General features: G+C 37.5%; 2 protein-coding genes and 1 long non-coding RNA gene across 4 annotated transcripts in view; 2 read left to right on the top strand and 1 right to left on the bottom strand.

The window, feature by feature from the left end:
* Window positions 1–16,843, top strand: part of LOC119503100 (major histocompatibility complex class I-related gene protein-like) — a 38,654-nt gene extending 21,811 nt beyond the window's left edge. Inside the window, exons 6-10 of one of the 2 annotated variants that reach the window (XM_037794667.1) lie at window positions 228–530; window positions 901–1,002; window positions 1,361–1,378; window positions 1,515–1,587; window positions 16,744–16,843. In XM_037794667.1, the coding sequence (XP_037650595.1) occupies window positions 228–530; window positions 901–1,002; window positions 1,361–1,378; window positions 1,515–1,561 (470 nt within the window). In that variant the 3' untranslated portion in view covers window positions 1,562–1,587; window positions 16,744–16,843. Of the gene's footprint in view, window positions 1–227; window positions 531–898; window positions 1,003–1,360; window positions 1,379–1,514; window positions 1,588–16,743 lie in introns of both variants that reach the window. The other variant, XM_037794666.1, reaches the window with a different exon arrangement.
* Window positions 244–15,648, bottom strand: LOC119503173. The gene is made up of 3 exons (XR_005210260.1): window positions 15,565–15,648; window positions 15,086–15,206; window positions 244–409 (listed from the first exon to the last, which is right to left on the bottom strand). It is a non-coding gene; the product is annotated as an uncharacterized LOC119503173 (long non-coding RNA).
* On the top strand, window positions 9,593–18,276 carry LOC119503125 (major histocompatibility complex class I-related gene protein-like). Its single transcript, XM_037794721.1, has 8 exons — window positions 9,593–9,751; window positions 12,169–12,435; window positions 14,051–14,329; window positions 14,904–15,200; window positions 15,546–15,647; window positions 16,006–16,023; window positions 16,160–16,232; window positions 17,645–18,276. Exons 1-7 carry the CDS (start codon window positions 9,703–9,705, stop codon window positions 16,204–16,206), a joined length of 1,059 nt encoding a protein of 352 aa, XP_037650649.1. The 5' UTR covers window positions 9,593–9,702; the 3' UTR covers window positions 16,207–16,232; window positions 17,645–18,276.
* The last annotated feature ends 451 nt before the right edge of the window (window positions 18,277–18,727 follow it).

Below are 18,727 nucleotides of genomic sequence, written 5' to 3'. Positions count from 1 at the left end.
GGGACGGTTGGGACATCTTGTTCTGGACTAAACAAATATCATTTAAATTGAATAAATGCAGTCTAAATATTAACACCTTATATTTAAAAAGTCTCTGTCCCTACTGTCCCCCTGTCCCAACCGACCCCGCTCTCCCCTATGTGTTACGAAGGCATTTAAAACACATCAAACAGGAATGCTAATATTAATATGCAGTAAATAATAATACTGTTGTCTTTACTCTCCAGAGCTTCCCTCAGTGTCTCTCCTCCAGAAGACTCCCTCCTCTCCAGTCAGCTGCCACGCTACAGGTTTCTACCCTGACAGAGCCACACTGTTCTGGAGGAAAGATGGAGAGGACCTTCATGAGGACGTGGACCTCGGAGAGATCCTCCCCAACCACGATGGAACCTTCCAGATGAGTGTTGACCTGAACCTTTCATCAGTCCCACCTGAAGTCTGGACGAGCTACGACTGTGTGTTTCAGCTCTCTGGTGTGAAGGACCACCTCGTCACCAGACTGGACAAAGCAGTGATCAGGACCAACAGAGGTGAGACTGAGATCAGGAGTGATGGAGATGGCAAACACACATTTAGTTCACTGTCACTGTCCTGCAGTTCATGTAGTTTTATGTGGATGGGAAGTTGTGTTGTTGTCACTTTCTATCATCTAGTTTTTATATATAATTTGAAGGTTTAGATCAGTATTAAACCAATGCACGTGCTCCTCTGGACCCGGAGTTATTGCCACCATTTCTGTTGTGCTGCCTGTCCACTGTTTACTTAGCTTTGATTAATATAGAAACATATCAATAATCAAACAGACAAAATACAATTTCATTGTCTTATGGATGTTCTTCTCTTCTAACCTGCTTCATGTGTTCAGGTTGTGACTATTTCTTGTTGTTTTGTGCTCAACAGAGAAGCCCACTGACATGACCGTCCCCATCATCGCTGCAGTGGTTGTTCTTGCTCTCGTCCTCATCGCTGTGGTTGGAGTCGTCATTTATAAAAAGAAGAACGGTGAGAAACCCAAACAGAAACATCGTCTCATGTCTTTTCCTCTCTGTTTTGATCTTAGACTTTTAAGTTGATGCTTTTATCCAAACTAATTTCACTTCCCAGCACATCTAAATGTGTTTGAACCAGCAGTCAGTGCTGTAAGGCTCAGAGCCACAGTTTGATGATAATATGACTATAGCATGATGATGTAAGGGAGAGGTGATGGAAGATAAATGATGTCAAACAAAAGGTAGAAGGGATTTATTGATGAGTTTGAGTGAGTAGGAGAGCGGGTCATCACTGGAAACATTAAAGGAGACAAAGTCTGACATCTTCAACTGTGACAACATCAATAATTAGTTTTGTCTTTTTATTTCAGCCAAACGCCCTCCATCTCGTAAGTACAACTTGTTTTTATTCTATTTCCTCTGAGCTGAATCTCTGTAGATTAAAAAGAGTTAGTGTATTTTGTGCTGAAGGACTTCTTCCTGCAGTGTTTGCTGAAGGCTAACAATGTGTTTCTGACCTTACAGCTGTAAACAACGCTGAGGTCTTGGAGGAACTGAATCCAGGATCCTAAATGATGAACACACCAGCCTGCACACAGTGAGTTGCTTCATATGGGACATGAAGCATTCACACCTGTTGTTAAACAAAGCTGCCTTAAACTATGTGCAGAAGGAGCTTCTGTGATTGTTTCTTTATCCGCTGTAAAACTTCTGTGACACGTTGTAGCTGGAAAGAACATCTTTGAGTTTCTCCACAACGAAGGTGAAACTGTTTAATATGACGTGAAGTGAGATTATTAAGAGAAAGACGGAGATGCTTTCAGAAAGCTTCACATCAGCAGCTCAGATAAACTGTCTGTATATTAAAGACTCAAATATTAACCTTTAGAAAAACAGACACCAATTTATTAAAATGGTGTCGAACCAAATTAGAATAAACGATTTATACTAACAACATGTTAACACTTCAATGACTGAATCATGGATATCTGAGGTCTACATGATGCTGTAAATATGTGCTTTTGTTGAACTGAACTCTCCAAACATTTATGGTAAATAGTTTGTTTTCTATTTTATGTATTTTTATTTTCTTTGTCTCTTTAGGTTTATGGATAAATCTTCACTGGAACAATCAGTGTAATGGTTGTCTATCCTGCTGGTGATAAACTGAACTCCACCTCTCTCCCAGTGAGCACTGGGATTGACTCCAGTCCCCCGCGACTCTCAGCAGGATGAGCCGGATAGGAGATGGATGGATGGAGTTCTGCATCACTGTGGTGAATGATCTTGAATTGGACGTCATTCATTGGACACATATTTCCATCTGGTCACTGCTACATCAACCTACCTCAAAGTCGTGAATGAACCGCCGGTAGCAGCCTGTAGAACCACCTGCAGAACCGCCTCACCTCTTTTTTGGTCTTGGGCCTCGGCAGGCTGCAATCGCTGCTGTCTTATCTACCTGAGGACACACCTGCCCGCCGCCCAGGTGGTACCCCAGATACCGTACCTCCCTCATACAACTGCACACTTCTTCAGGTTGGTGGTGAGCTCCCAGCTGTTGCTGTGGATGATGACGTCATCCAAGTAGGCGGCAGCCCACGTTGTGAAGTGTTTCTTTGAATTCATGGCTCCTATTTATGAGTCAGTTTAACTTTGAGATGTTCTATCATTACAATCAGTGAGTGTGGTGGATTATTGAGGCCATTACTGTATAGAAAGCAACATCAACCATTTTTACTACAACTTGTACAGATTATGTTTTTTTTCATGAATAAAGTGTTTCTGAAAAACAGTTCAGATTTATCTGTTTATTTGTTGTTTGTTGGAGGTTGATTCAGTTCAGTTTCACAACATAAAAGGATTTTTACCTCAATTCAGTTTTGTTAAAGGTGTTTTTAGGTTTCAGGGAGCAGTGAAATAAATAAGTAAAATCCATCTAGAATGTCTTTAGTATTAATGAACAGCCGTTCATTAATACTAAAGACATTCTAGATGGATTTTACTTATTTATTTATTTTTATTATTATTAATAATAATTATAATAATAGTAATAATAATAATAATAATAATAATAATAATAATAATAATAATAATAATAATAATTATAATAATAGTAATAATAATAATAATAATAATAATAATAATAATTATAATAATAGTAATAATAATAATAATAATAATAATAATAATAATTGTTTATTTTTATTATTATTTATTTTTATTTTATTTTGCCGATCTATTGCTCCACATTCCAGTCCAGCAGGTGGAGGTAATGCAGCTGGTTTGCCAACCTAATTATGCCCGGAGCATTAGAAAAGCAACACTCAGTGTGTCACAGTGAAAAGGGTCCGTGCTGTCACTCAAACAGCCGGTAAGAACTCTACAGGATTTGCGGTTATCGAGGTAACTTCAGGGTTAACTCTGGGTTTTCGGTACTACGAAGCTGGTTCACTTCTTACCGGGGTAGATCACCATGGTAACTGATGCTGAACGGCTGACCTGCTCGGAGCAGGTTATGATCCAGATCAGAGATCAACTCCTATAAAAGCACCCCCTACTGACCAATCAGAGCTCAGTGCGGTGATTGTGTTATAATATTACACACACATGAAGAAATTTAAGTCATAATCTAGACTAAATTCAACCCAGTTTAAACTGACAGATACAGGAAGGACAGCTGACTTTATGCTGGGGGTGTTTACCGCTTTGAATTATATTTTTATATTTATTTGTTTTACTTGCTCTTGAGTCCGTTTCACACCGCCTGAGAGGAGGGACGCAGCTGAAAGGAGGGTTAAATACTTATGTGCGCCAGATGGTCTTCGAAGGGTAAAAAGAAGTGTATTTCAGTCATCTGTTATTCACGTAAACACTTTATATTTAGACTAAAACACTTCACTTTTGAGTATTCCATTAAATTAATAAATCTGTTAATTAACGCATTCACACATCTGGAGTTTTTCCTTTTTCCAGCTGTCCTTCCTGCATTTAGCAGCTTCAACTGTGTTACTTTTAGTCTGGATTAAGTGTTTTAATTTCTTCGTATTTGTCTACTATAGTTTACTCTTTGTATAATGTGCCGCTCTGCCCTTCTGTCTGTAGTCTTGTTCATGTCTGTGATTGGTCAGATGCAGCAAACACCTCCTCGTTCATGTGAACTCATAACCAGACTGAGAAACCCTGGGTTGACTTACTGAGTTGATAACCAGCTTCGTAGTACAGTTTAGCGAGATCTCGTTTGTTAGGTTAAGTGAAGCCAGATAACGAGAAGATACCCTGGGTTTGTTGAACTCGCGTCGTAGTAACGGCCTCGGGTAGATCACCATGGTAACTGATGCTGAACGGCTGACCGGTGTGTTCATGTTTTCTGAGGAGCGTGTCAGCGGTTCAATGTCTCATGCTGTTGTTGTGCATGTTTTTTTTATTTTGTTTTTTCAAAATGACAGTATCCATAGTAACAGCAGAAAACATTAAACACATTTACATAGAAAAGAAGAGTAGCGAAAACATAAACAAAGAGCTGTGACAAACAAAAAAGGACAACAGAAATGAAACAAAAACAACATGAAATAAAAAAAACACAATACAAAAATAAATAATAATAAAAAAAGACCACGCGAGAGTATGACAATAATTTCACTTAAAAACGTTAAAGATATTGCATACATTCATTGTTTTCATTGCTTTTTTGTTTTGTGAGGGAGAAATTGTTGACAGATATAATTCCATTTCTTTCATAAATACAAAGAAATTAGGGTTTTTTTGGGTGAATTTACACTTAAATTAAAATTAAATTAATAAGAAAAAATGCATTACTGTCTTTGTCACTGTAACCATAGCAACCAAATATAATATTTCTATAGTACAGTGCAACAGTTCCGCTACATGTTGCAGACCACTCCATCTAGGAATCAATACTGCAGCAGCAACAACAACAGTGTAAACTTTCTGGACATATGTATATATTGTTACACACCACTTATATGAGGAATGCTTTTGATACACATGCTTTAATAAAACACTGAAATACTTTTAACCTTGCATACTGTATGTCATGCTAACACCTTTTCACCTTGTATAAAATGTCTTTCAATCAAACATAAGTGGAAAAAAAACTGTTCACAAAACATTATAGACATGACCACTGATATTTGTGTAACAATTTAGCCACAAATTCACATTCTGACCAGATACGGTCCAGACATATACTCGGTTTTGACTGAGTCTTGTTACTACAACTTGTACAGATTAGAGTTTTATTCATGAATAAAGTGCAGTTCAGATTTATCTGTTTATTTGTTGTTAGTTGGAGGTTGATTCAGTTCAGTTTCACAACATAAAAGGATTTCATTTTTTATTTTTCATTGATACTAAATACATTCTAGGTGGATTATATTTATTTTTTTGTATTTATGTATTTATTTAGTTATTCATTTATTTATTAGTATTATTATAAGTATTATTATAAGTATTATACATTAATATAAATTATTATTATTATTATTATTATTAATTTGATGAGTACATGTGATCAGAGTGATGGATCTTCATGATGTTTTGACACCAACAGAAAGTCAGGTGATATCATCAGGTGGTTTCTCATGAGAAGTTCAAAGGCAGATACATGAACCGTCCACAGGGGGCGCTGTCACACTGCTGACTTCTCTGTAAAGGTAAACTCAGTGATAAACTCAGGTATTGATCAGCAGTGATAAACTCAGGTATTGATTAGCAGTGATAAACTCAGGTATTGATTAGCAGTGATAAACTCAGGTATTGATCAGCAGTGATAAACTCAGGTATTTATCAGCAGTGATAAACTCAGGTATTGATTAGCAGTGATAAACTCAGGTATTGATCAGCAGTGATAAACTCAGGTATTGATCAGCAGTGATAAACTCAGGTATTGATCTGCAGTGAGCAGGAAGAGTTTTTGTCAACCAGAGTTTATGTCACAAACAATATAAATACAACATTATCTGGATAAAAGATGTGACACATATTGATTTGTCTGTAATAATTATAATAATAATAATACTGTAATAATCCTGATTAATACTGACTCAGCTGAAGAAGTGAGAACAAAAGATCAGTTTTCTTATTAAACCTAAATCCTGTAACCTTTTATAAAGTGCTTCAACAACAATAAGTGAGGGTTGAAACAGTTCCAAAGCGAGAGCGAAATGAAAAACAGCATCAGGTGTTCAAACATCAACAGAGGTGTTACATTTCTCTTGTTCAAGCAGTTTTCAGCATCCACAGCTCTGAATCAGTTCAGGAGCATTCAGCCTGTCGGACAGAGCTGAACTGATCTGATGTTTGACTCTAAGAAGCTCTCTGACTCTCTTTCTGCTTTGCTTTCATTCATTTGCTTCTTGTTTTCATTTCAAAGTCAAAATCTGAGGTCAAATATTGTTTCATGGAAACTATCTGGTGTTTTATTATACTGTCTGTGCTGATAGTATAGGCCTGATGTGAGCCGAGACCAGTGTGTAGGCCTGTACTGAAGACACATCAATAAAAACACCTTATTGGATATGGACTTGAAAAAGGATATAAGATGTTCCCCTCCATTTCATTTAATAACCACATGGTTTGATTGCACACAGATGTGTTTAAAAGAGCAGATAATAAGAGTCCACACTGAGAAACTGTACTGCTGCATGTTACGGCTGGATGTGTTTCCTGTGCTGTTGTCCCTTTTCCCTCTCCAGTAGCTCTGCCCAGGTGTGCTGCACTCCTCAACGAGGTGCCCAGGTGTGCTGCACTCCTCAATGAGGTGCCCAGGTGTGCTGCTCTCCTCAACGAGGTGCCCAGGTGTGCTGCGCTCCTCAACGAGGTGCCCAGGTGAGCTGCTCTCCTCAACGAGGTGCCCAGGTGTGCTGCATTTGCTAAACGAGGTTGTGAAGGAGGTGTTTCAAAGCTTCTGGTGTGGGGACTGCTGCTTCTGCTGCCTCTCAGTTTAGGACTTGATATTTAGTCTTGTTCATATTTTCTTGTTAATAAATCCTATGGATTTGAGAGTTTTAAAGGTGTCTTCTGTGTTTGGTTTGGGTCAGTGTGTTAGAGTGTTGTTCGTCCCAATAGGGCTGCACGAGGGTGGGGCGTAACATGCACATCAGCTGCAGCTGTGAACCACTGGAGGCAGCACCTCACCACATTTACTCTCTAGAACATCAATGAAACAACACTTGGATTTGTTGGTTGACATTTTGATCAGGACTGTTTTCCATCCCAGCAGAGCAGTTCTACAGAACACAAGAACAATCAGACACTACTGCAGAGGATGTGACCTCTGACCTCCCACAACATTCATGCTGGTTCTGCAACTTCTGCAAATTTTGGACTTTTGATAAAATCTGCAGTGCAATGCTTGATAAACATATACACAGTATTATTTCACATATTGACATAAAATACAATTTAATTTAATAAAATGTATGGAGCATTTTATGGGTCCAAACACTTTTCTTCATGTCCCACAACTGTGGTCTCAATGTTGAGATACATAAAATGAGCTAATTCAATTATAATATATTATTTAAAATGGAATTGTTTCATATAATATTACTTAACACCATATTAAAATTATTTATTTGTTTACAAATTATTTATATGATTTTTTTCATCTATATGCACCTATCCCACACTTCTTACCGCGACACTGAACAAACACCATAATAAAAGTTTAACTCAAAGCCAAACAAATCTGGTTTCCATGGAAACAGAAGTCAGCAGGTGAGCACATTGATGACAGGTTAGGTCGCCCACATAGATGACCCTCAAGATCAAGAAAAACAAGGTGAAGATCACCTTTTCTTCTCTAGTATTTATTGTGTGTCCTCACCATACAGCTTAGTAATTGTGTATTTTGATCTACATTTAATAAAATAACTTAATATTACTGTTGAATTCATGTATATTAGATGTTAAGAGTCAAAGCTAACTGTCATTTATCCGCAATATTAACAAAAAATGTCATTTCTGCAACATGTCCTTAAGACATTAGACATTAGAACTGCAATATCTGTCATAAAAAACAACATATTTTATATTTTTTGTATGAAGACTGACATTTATGGTTACTGTCTATATTTTTCAGGGTGTAGAGGAAATCATGAAATATTTAAAAAATATATATATTTTATATCAATACTTATAGTGATGCACAAAGCTTGATGAAAATTAATTTATTTTAAAATATTAAAGAAGTTAAAAAAGCAAAATGTATAAAATAAAGGTTATTGTAATGTTGCTCAGAACAAGTGATGAAAACCATAAAAAAACATGATACAGATTAAAATATGAACCACTATATGTAATGTTGTGTACCTGTTTATATTTATGACAAACTAGGTTTCGTTTCTGTGTTGTTGTGACAGAGATCCAGCATGATCTGCATATTGTGGCATACACAGTAACATGGTTGTTATTTTGGTCCCTGTCAGGCCATCGCAGCTTCTTGTCTTCTTCGTTTTGCCACATTCCTCTGGTGTTGAAGAAACAACATCAAACATGATCATCAGTAAAACTTCAATGATGTGAGACTGAAAAGTCATACATAAAGTGTGAACAATTGGCTTTAAATCTACAAGAAACTGCACCTAAAGGAAAATAACCCTTGTATCTGGTGAATATATCAAAAGGAAATGAGTTGTATTTATCATTTTCTTTAAAAAGTTGCATGTTAAAAGCACATAAAAACACCCAAGTATTGCTCTCTGGATATGAGGGCCATGACCTTGATGTGTTGTATTAAATAGATTGATGGTCGGTAAAAACACAGTTTGTATGTGTAGACTGTATGTGTGAGTGTTCTGGTCCATTCATTGTTTCTGTTTTACTTGTCCTCATCTGACCTCTGTTCTCACAGACGGGATTCTACTCCTGAAAGGTTGTAGCCTCACATTAACCTCAGAGGCAGCCAATGCTTCATTTTATCATTCCAATTTTTCACGAATTTATAAATCAATTTGTTCCTAATGCCTTCATATCATTGTTTTCTGTTTTAATTAGTGCTTTTTAAAAAAAATACCACTATTCCACCTGCAGTTTTAAGAGATTGAACTAAATTATTTATTGAGTTCTAAAATAATATATATATATATGTATATATAAAATAATGTTTTTTTTTCCTTCAGATGACATTAATTACATAATTTTTAATAAAATGTATGAAGCATTTTATTGGTCCAAACACCTGTCCCACAACTGTGATATTATATTATATGATATGATATTACGTCAAATTATTGATGGTTTTCTGAAGACAATGAATAATTGAAACAGAATTGTGTTAGGATATGTTATTATTATTATATATAATGACAAAAACCTAAATATTAAATAGGATGACGTTAAATAACAACAAAACATATTGTAACATAATTGTTACCATTATACATTGTCTTTAGAAAACCAACAATAACTTGATGAAGTCATATTTCTGACTTTATATACATTATGTGCTGCTGTTTGTCTCCTGTTCTGTAGTTTTTCTGTCAATATATAGTGTCACTTCCCACTGAAAACCTGTTGTTCAATCTCACCTAGTAACTCATGATGAGTCATGACGCACAGCCAATGTGGAGTTTTCTAATGGTCAGAATGAAGCTGCTGCGCATGTTGGAAGGAACCAGAAGCAGACGGAGAAGGAGAGGAGTAACATCGTGGTGAATTTCTCTTCTCGGTGTTTCTTTATGTGAACAAAATGAGGAAAGTTATTTTCCTGCTGTGCCTCTGCCACGCTGCATCCGCAGGTAAGATTTACTAAACACGTTTAGTAGTTATAATAACTTTACTGTAAGTCACTTTGAAGAGCTTCATTAACACCACTTTAAGGCAGAAATGAAAACACCATCAGGCTTTTTTTATTAACGAGTTTATTTATAATAATTGAGATGCATTCATTCATCATTTTTCATCAGGTAATAATAATATATTGTAGTCATATATTTAACCTAGATCTTATTTTACACGTTGTTTAACCCCATGTTCTAGATACTCACATTTTATTGTCTTTTTACATGTTTATTTATTTTATGATTGTATATTATCTGTAGTGGGTGGTGTATTTGTATTGTCTGTTATATTGTGTTTTATGGTATTGTGAAGTACATTTTTGTAGGAGCCATGTATTTCTTTGTGGTATTTTATTTGTGTAATATGCCTCCAGCCACTAGGGGGTGTAAGAGAGTCGCTTTTTAAGTTGTTAGAGCTCACAGTAATAATGAAACAAGGTGCTTTGGAGCTTTGCATATTGTATGTCTAAACAACATTTACCAATTAGCAGCCAGTAGCAGCTAAAAGTGTTGGACTTTAGTCACCATAGTTTTCTTAAAAATTTGCTTCTTGTCCTCTGGGAATTGGTACTAATGTAAAAAAAAATGAGAAAAAGATTTGAAAAATTCCATTTAAAAAACCTGATATAATTTTATTAACTTATATATATATATATATATATATATATATATATAATTTTGTTTATTTAAGAAAAATAATATTATTCACAGATATTTAACACAGAGCATTTATTACTTTTCTCTCACCCCCCACTGCCTAGACAAAATAACGTATAATAATATATCTACACAGGGAATGATGGTTCAAAATTAAGATTTAAAATAAATAAATAAATACATAAAATAATGTAAATGACAAAAAGCAAAAATAAATAAAATGAATAAAAAATAAAACAAAAATAAAATATAAATAACTAAAGAAAGAATAAAAAAAGCCAGAAAAACACATAATTAATAAAATAAAATATACATACAGATTAATTAATTTAACATTTTGCATAGGAAAAGATATAAATAAATGATATTTAGAGAATAATTAGACAACACAGAAAAACACACATAATCAATAACAACCTACTGAACATTCATATCATCATCTATTTATTTTCTTCAGTGATATAATATTTCATATAGTATATTATTCTATCTAATAATGCTTTAACGTAGTACCTCCATACTGAGTTGTGTTGGTTGGGTCAGATTACATCACACTGATAGTTCCATTGACTGTACTATATCATGCTGTTTAGTAGAGCTACACTGATAAATCACACCTCCATATTATTTGCTGATATCAGCTTATTGCAGATATATGGTATCGGTGTATATATCGGCTGATAAGTAACAAGAAACTGAAGTGCAGAAATGCCAAACTGAGTTTGAGCTCATTCATAAACAGTGCCTCCATCACATAGTTTGTCCTCCAGAGAGCACCAGTTCATTTGTAAACTGTGAAATGTCCCACTGAGTTCTACTGGTCACAAAACAACAACAACTAAGGAATCTGTATCAAGTTTGTCTGTTTATGTTCTGTGTCTCTATTCAAAATACTGTCGGCCCATATGTTGAATATTGATATCAGTGTCGGCCTCAAAAATCCAGCATCGGTCGGGCGATGCTGTTTAAGGATTTGATGTATTAACAGAATCACATTTATTCTTGGACAGATTTGTTAAACATCTTTCAGTGCAGAATATTTAAAGTTCAGCTGAACACAGAAATATGAGCTAGATGCATTCAGACAGGAGAGGACAGCAGAGGACAGTAGAGGACAGTAGAGGACAGCAGAGGACAGCAGAGGACAGTAGAGGACAGCAGAGGACAGCAGAGGACAGTAGAGGACAGCAGAGGACAGTAGAGGACAGTAGAGGACAGTAGAGGACAACAGAGGACAGCAGAGGACAGTAGAGGACAGTAGAGGACAGTAGAGACAGACTTCAAACTAATGTGATAATGAGGAGTGTGAACTACTAATGATGCATCCTGAAGAATAAATGACTCCACTAACTGGAAACTAAACTGGACTTTCTCTTCACATTGAGATATCCAGCACTAGATACAAATAAATCAATAAATGATGTCTGTTTTTACAAACTGCTTTCTATCAATGAATGTCAGCTACACAACTGTATGACCTAAATATGAGACTCCTTTTATATTTTATTTCAGAATTAAAACAGTTTTCAAGACTAAATCATCAGAAATATTAAAGAGTGTCTGGAACTAAATATATTTATATATTTATTGACTACACAGAGATTATTAGGATGTCTTGTAGTTCTTTTTGATTCTGTGTTCAGAGAAATAACGTTGTTCAGTGATTTATAAAAGTATGATATAAAAACTGAAATCATGACGTTAACTTTCTCTTCCAGTGACTCACTCTCTGAAGTATTTCCTCACTGGATCTACTGGAGTCCCAAACTTCCCAGAGTTTGTGATTGTTGGGTTGGTTGATGAAGTTCAGATTATTCACTATGACAGTAACACCAGGAGAGATGTACCCAAACAGGAATGGATGAACAACGTCACAGAAGATTATCCTCAGTTTTGGGACTGGGAAACTGAGCTCTCTAAGTTTTACCAGCAGCTCTTCAAAGTCAGCATTGAAGATGTAAAGCAGCGCTTGAACCAAACTGGAGGTTTGTTCATGTTTCACTTTCTACTGATAAAATGTTGTTTATATTTTCATCCTGTATTTTAGTGAACAGATGTTACCACACACACAGTGTTTCTGTCCATCCCATAATAACCAGCAGAGATGATGAACCCTTTGTCTCCACTAGATTAGATCAGAATCAGTCTACTGAACTGCCCACAGTGAGTTGGTCCATAAGAACTCTGCTGCAGGAACCTGTTTATCACAACAGTTTTACAACCCACAGCTGATAGAGGAACATTACTGCCTGCTGGTTTCTTAAAGTACGGAGCAGGACTGTAAACGGGCCGCAGGCTGCTTCTGCTGGGTCCTCATATGAGAGGAGGAGCAGGAGGTTTTAATAATACTTTTATCATTTAATAATATTTTTAATTTAATTATAATTCTTGACATTTTACAGTGTAAACTATTGATTTATTCATAGTCATGACATAATCAATAATCACAACAATAATAACTTTTATTCTTAAATATATGTTAAAACTACAGATTAGATTAGATTACCTTTACATGACCACAGTGTGTCTATGATACAGTATTTAATTTTTAATTTATCAAACATGTTCCTGATCAGATTTCTTAATATGAGAATTTGCTGCTTTTCTCTGTTTAATATCATTTTATATTAAATCCTGTTCAGTGTTGTTCAGACAAAAGAAGCAATTTGAAGATTTCACTTTAGACTCTGAGAACTTGTGACGGGCATCTTCACTATTTTCTGACATTTTAAAATAAGTAAATGTTTAATCTATTAATCCAATAATAATTGATGATGAAAAGAATAATGAGTTTCAGCCCTAACTATACAGTAGAACTCCAGATTAGATTAGATTAACTCTACTGTACTGACCACAGTGTGTTGGTCCATCCCAGCAGGCAGCATCAAGACAACATCTGCAGCTGGAAACAGCTGTTGGTTGTCTTGAATGACTGACTGATGGATGGACCAATCAGGACACACAGACTGCCTCCCAGTCTCCATAATGGTCCTGATGGTCTCTGCCTTATTGTGACCAGTTGTAGTAACACAGTGCTGTCCTGGCTGAGCAGCTGGAGTCTAGTGACTCATCCTGGACTGAAAGTGTCCTTCAGTGGAAGCTTCTAGAGCAGCCTCAGGACAGTCTGGTCTGGAGTTTCTCACAGGAAGAGGATGTTGTTGGACTGATCCACTGGCTGCAGGGTCTCAGTGGGTGTAAGGTTCAGTCCAGGATCAGGTTTAATGTGAGTCTGCTAGTCAGGACTCTGTTCCTGCAGCTCACATGAAGCCACAGCACCTTCAGCAGTGGAGAGAAACTGTTGGTCTCAGTGGAGGCACTGTGTCTCTGTGGTAAAAAGAGGATCTGAACTGTGTTAGGATGTCACTCTGTTTCCCAGCAGTCTCTGCCTCTCTGTCTCTCTCCAAGACGTCCACACTGTCCACATGATGATTGGCTGTAAGTGTCTTTCATGGAGCCAATAACAGCAGGAGGTGTAGATCCTCTGTCTTGGTGTCTGTGGATCAGTGTGTCTCTGTGGTAAAGATGTGATATCAACTGATAATAGATGACTGGGCTGTGATCTCACTCTGGTTTAATGCCGTCTCTGTCTCTCTCTCTCAGATGTCCACATTTTCCAGAAGATGGTTGGCTGTGAATGGGACGATGAGATTGAGGAGGTTAAAGGTTATGAACAGTATGGTTATGATGGAGAAGACTTCATATCATTTGACCTGGAGACAGAGACATGGGTCGCTCCAAAACAACAGGCTGTCATCACCAAACACAAGTGGGATAAAGACAAAGCTTGGATAGCACGGCTAAAACACTTCCTCACCCAGCGTTGTCCTGATTATCTGAAGAATTTTGTCAACTATGGGAGGAGCGTTCTGCTGAGAACAGGTAGAATCACATGACCTGAACAATCTTCATATGTCTCCTCTGTTTCTAAGCAACAGTAACATTACAGTACATGTCACCAACATACAGAGACCCACTGCGTCTCTCTTTACACACATTTCTCTTTCTTTCATTTCCTCTCACCTCTCTCACACTTTGGTATCGACACCAAATAACGTCCCATTGCTCACAGACTACTTGACCAGTAATGAGAATAGTTTGATCCCTGAACAGATACAGGTGTCTGCTAACAATTTATATCTAGTTTGTTTTAGAGCTAAACCCGAACGTGAAAGACACAATTTAGATAAATGTACAAGGAGTGCATTTTGACAAAATTCTGCCTCCCCGGGTCGGTTGGGACATCTTGTTCTGGACTAAACAAATATCATTTAAATTGAATAAATGCAGTCTAAATATTAACACCTTATATTTAAAAGATCTCTGTTCCTACTGTCCCCCTGTCCCAACCGACCCCGCTCTCCCCTATGTGTTACGAAGGCATTTAAAACACATCAAACAGGAATGATAATATTAATATGCAGTAAATAATAATACTGTTGTCTTTACTCTCCAGAGCTTCCCTCAGTGTCTCTCCTCCAGAAGACTCCCTCCTCTCCAGTCAGCTGCCACGCTACAGGTTTCTACCCTGACATAGCCGCACTGTTCTGGAGGAAAGATGGAGAGGATCTTCATGAGGACGTGGACCTCGGAGAGATCCTCCCCAACCACGATGGAACCTTCCAGATGAGTGTTGACGTGAAACTTTCATCAGCTGAAGACTGGAGGAGGTACGACTGTGTGTTTCAGCTCTCTGGTGTGAAGGACGACCTCGTCACCAGACTGGACAAAGCAGTGATCAGGACCAACGAAGGTGAGACTGAGATCAGGAGTGATGGAGATGGCAAACACACATTTAGTTCACTGTCACTGTCCTGCAGTTCATGTAGTTTTATGTGGATGGGAAGTTGTGTTGTTGTCACTTTCTATCATCTAGTTTTTATATATCATTTGAAGGTTTAGATCAGTATTAAACCAATGCACGTGCTCCTCTGGACCCGGAGTTATTGCCACCGTTTACTTAGCTTTGATTAATATAGAAACATATCAATAATCAAACATACAAAAAACAATTTCATTGTCTTATGGATGTTCTTCTCTTCTAACCTGCTTCATGTGTTCAGGTTGTGACTATTTGTTGTTGTTTTGTGCTCAACAGAGAAGCCCACTGACATGACCGTCCCCATCATCGCTGCAGTGGTTGTTCTTGCTCTCGTCCTCATCGCTGTGATTGGAGTCGTCATTTATAAAAAGAAGAACGGTGAGAAACCCAAACAGAAACATCGTCTCATGTCTTTTCCTCTCTGTTTTGATTTGAGACTTTTAAGTTGATGCTTTTATCCAAACTAATTTCACTTCCCAGCACATCTAAATGTGTTTGAACCAGCAGTCAGTGCTGTAAGGCTCAGAGCCACAGTTTGATGATAATATGACTATAGCATGATGATGTAAGGGAGAGGTGATGGAAGATAAATGATGTCAAACAAAAGGTAGAAGGGATTTATTTATGAGTTTGAGTGAGTAGAAGAGCGGGTCATCACTGGAAACATTAAAGGAGACAAAGTCTGACATCTTCAACTGTGACAACATCAATAATTAGTCTGGTCTTTTTATTTCAGCACGATGCCCTCCATCTCGTAAGTACAACTTGTTTTTATTCTATTTCCTCTGAGCTGAATCTCTGTAGATTAAAAAGAGTTAGAGTATTTTGTGCTGAAGGACTTCTTCCTGCAGTGTTTGCTGAGGGCTAACAATGTGTTTCTGACCTTACAGCTGTAAACAACGCTGAGGTCTTGGAGGAACTGAATCCAGGATCCTAAATGATGAACACACCAGCCTGCACACAGTGAGTTGCTTCATATGGGACATGAAGCATTCACACCTGTTGTTAAACAAAGCTGCCTTAAACTCTGTGCAGAAGGAGCTTCTGTGATTGTTTCTTTATCCGCTGTAAAACTTCTGTGACACGTTGGAGCTGGAAAGAACATCTTTGAGTTTCTCCACAACGAAGGTGAAACTGTTTAATATGACGTGAAGTGAGATTATTAAGAGAAAGACGGAGATGCTTTCAGAAAGCTTCACATCAGCAGCTCAGATAAACTGTCTGTATATTAAAAACTCAAATATCAACCTTTAGAAAAACAGAGACACCAATTTATTAAAATGGTGTCGAACCAAATTAAAATAAACGATTTATACTAACAACATGTTAACACTTCAATGACTGAATCATGGATATCTGAGGTCTACATGAGGCTGTAAATATGTGCTTTTGTTGAACTGAACTCTCCAAACATTTATGGTAAATAGTTTTGTTTTCTATTTTATATATTTATATTTTCTTTCTGCCTCTTTAGGTTTATGGATACATTCTGCACTGGATCAAGGAGCGGTGCCACATTCTCCTCCGTCAACTGGGAATTCATTGGTTATTCTTCATTCATATCATAAACTGGTGTAATAATGGTAATAGTCCTCCGTCGGTCAGTGTGTGACCATGGTTGGCGTATGAGGTGCTTCTCCACCTTGTGCGGTCAACCGCAAGAGCCTCCCAGGACTTGGTGTCGATGTCCAGGGCCTTCATGTCTTGCTTGCAGACATCTTTGAAGCGCAGGTTGGGGCGGCCTGTTGTTCTGCTCCCAGTTGACAGTTCTCCATAGAGGAGGTCTTTGGGGATGCGACAATCCTCCATGCGGCTGCGCTGGCTGAGCTGAGTGTGCATGCTGGTGAGGCCAGCGCGGGTCAGAACCTCGGTGTTGCCCAGGATGTGGCGGAGGCTTCTTAGATGGAAGGAGTTGAGTCGTCTCTCCTGCCTGCTGTAGGTTGTCCATGTCTCGCTGCCATACATCATTACAGCAGTGTGCTGACGACGCAGGCATTGTATAATGCCATCTTTGTTTTAACTGTTAGCTTGGTATTTTCCCACACTCGTTTGGAGAGGCGGGCGAGTGTTTTTGCTGCCTTCCCAATCCTCTTGTCGATTTCGTGTCCAGGGAAAGGTTGTTGCTAATAGTCGACCCGAGGTAGGTGAACTGGTGGACAACATCCAGTTCATAGTTGTCAATGGTGATAACTGGTGGAGCCTTGGTGTCTTGTCCCAGGACATTTGTTTTCTTCTGGCTGATGGTCAATCCAAAGTCTTTGCAGGCCTGGGAAAAGTGATCCATCAGTGTCTTAAGTTCTTGCTGAATGTGGGTCACAACAGCTGCGTCATCGGCAAACAGCATGTCTCTATATATATTCTTTTTGCATCTTTAGGTTTATGGATACATTCTGCACTGGATCAAGGAGCGGTGCCACATTCTCCTCCCTAAACTGGGAATTCATTGGTTATTCTTCATTCATATCATAAACTGGGGGAATCAGGGTTGGGAATTTATTTGTAGATGCTCATTGATTGGAATACAAAGAAATTAGAAAAACAAATACAAATATAACATAAATGGTGACATTAAATTATTTGGATCATTTAGTTAAAAAAAAGTGTAATTTCCTCTGATAAAATATTTGTTTAAATGTTGGTAAATCAAATGAGGATGATTATTTTTGGAGAGAAGTAAAACAATGAAAGCATCACAGAACTCTTCATACATAACAAAGACTCAACAATAAATCCACCATAGTTACAGTTTGATGCTTCTGCTGTTGGGGTTTTCTGCTTAGTGGTAACACAAACGTTAATTTACACATGTAGACACCATAGAAATGTTTCTATGATAGACACACACACACATCCACGTACACTCGGGTCTGTCAATATGATGATATATACCTTGAGATAACAGATAGTCAATACTCCTAATCAATCAGCAGCATCCAGTGATGATCCCCTATGCACACACACACACACACACACACACACACACACACACACACACACACACACACAATAGAAACATCAGTTCAACATTTTTTATCCAGTTGTGTAAATAGTTTGTTTGATCATTTCTTTAAAGGGACTGTTTGTAAGAATCAGAAATTGCTACGGTTTCCCCGCGTCCTCCGACCGCGGCCAACACTGTTTAACAGACGGGCTTCACTAGATACAACTCCGTGTAGTTTGTGTTGGAGTCTGAGTCTGAACAGCGTAGACACACGTGAGCGTGCATGGGACACCGACCCGCAAAGATTTTACGTGTAAGAAGTTACAAACAGTCCCTTTAAAAACTGATACATTTTGAAGATCTTGTTTTTCCAAAGCAAATAATAATCCATGTATTTGAGGTTCTTCTTATTTAATCAGGAGTGTGTTGTTGTTTCATAATATCTGTTGATCTGTTTTGACACATTAATATATTGTAATGTTAGCTGAGCTTCTAAAGGGTTGTGGGATGTTTGAAG

The sequence above is a fragment of the Sebastes umbrosus genome, chromosome 15 (assembly GCF_015220745.1).
Source record: "Sebastes umbrosus isolate fSebUmb1 chromosome 15, fSebUmb1.pri, whole genome shotgun sequence".
Taxonomy (NCBI): domain Eukaryota; kingdom Metazoa; phylum Chordata; class Actinopteri; order Perciformes; family Sebastidae; genus Sebastes; species Sebastes umbrosus.
This window is presented reverse-complemented; position numbering and strand designations above follow the sequence as displayed.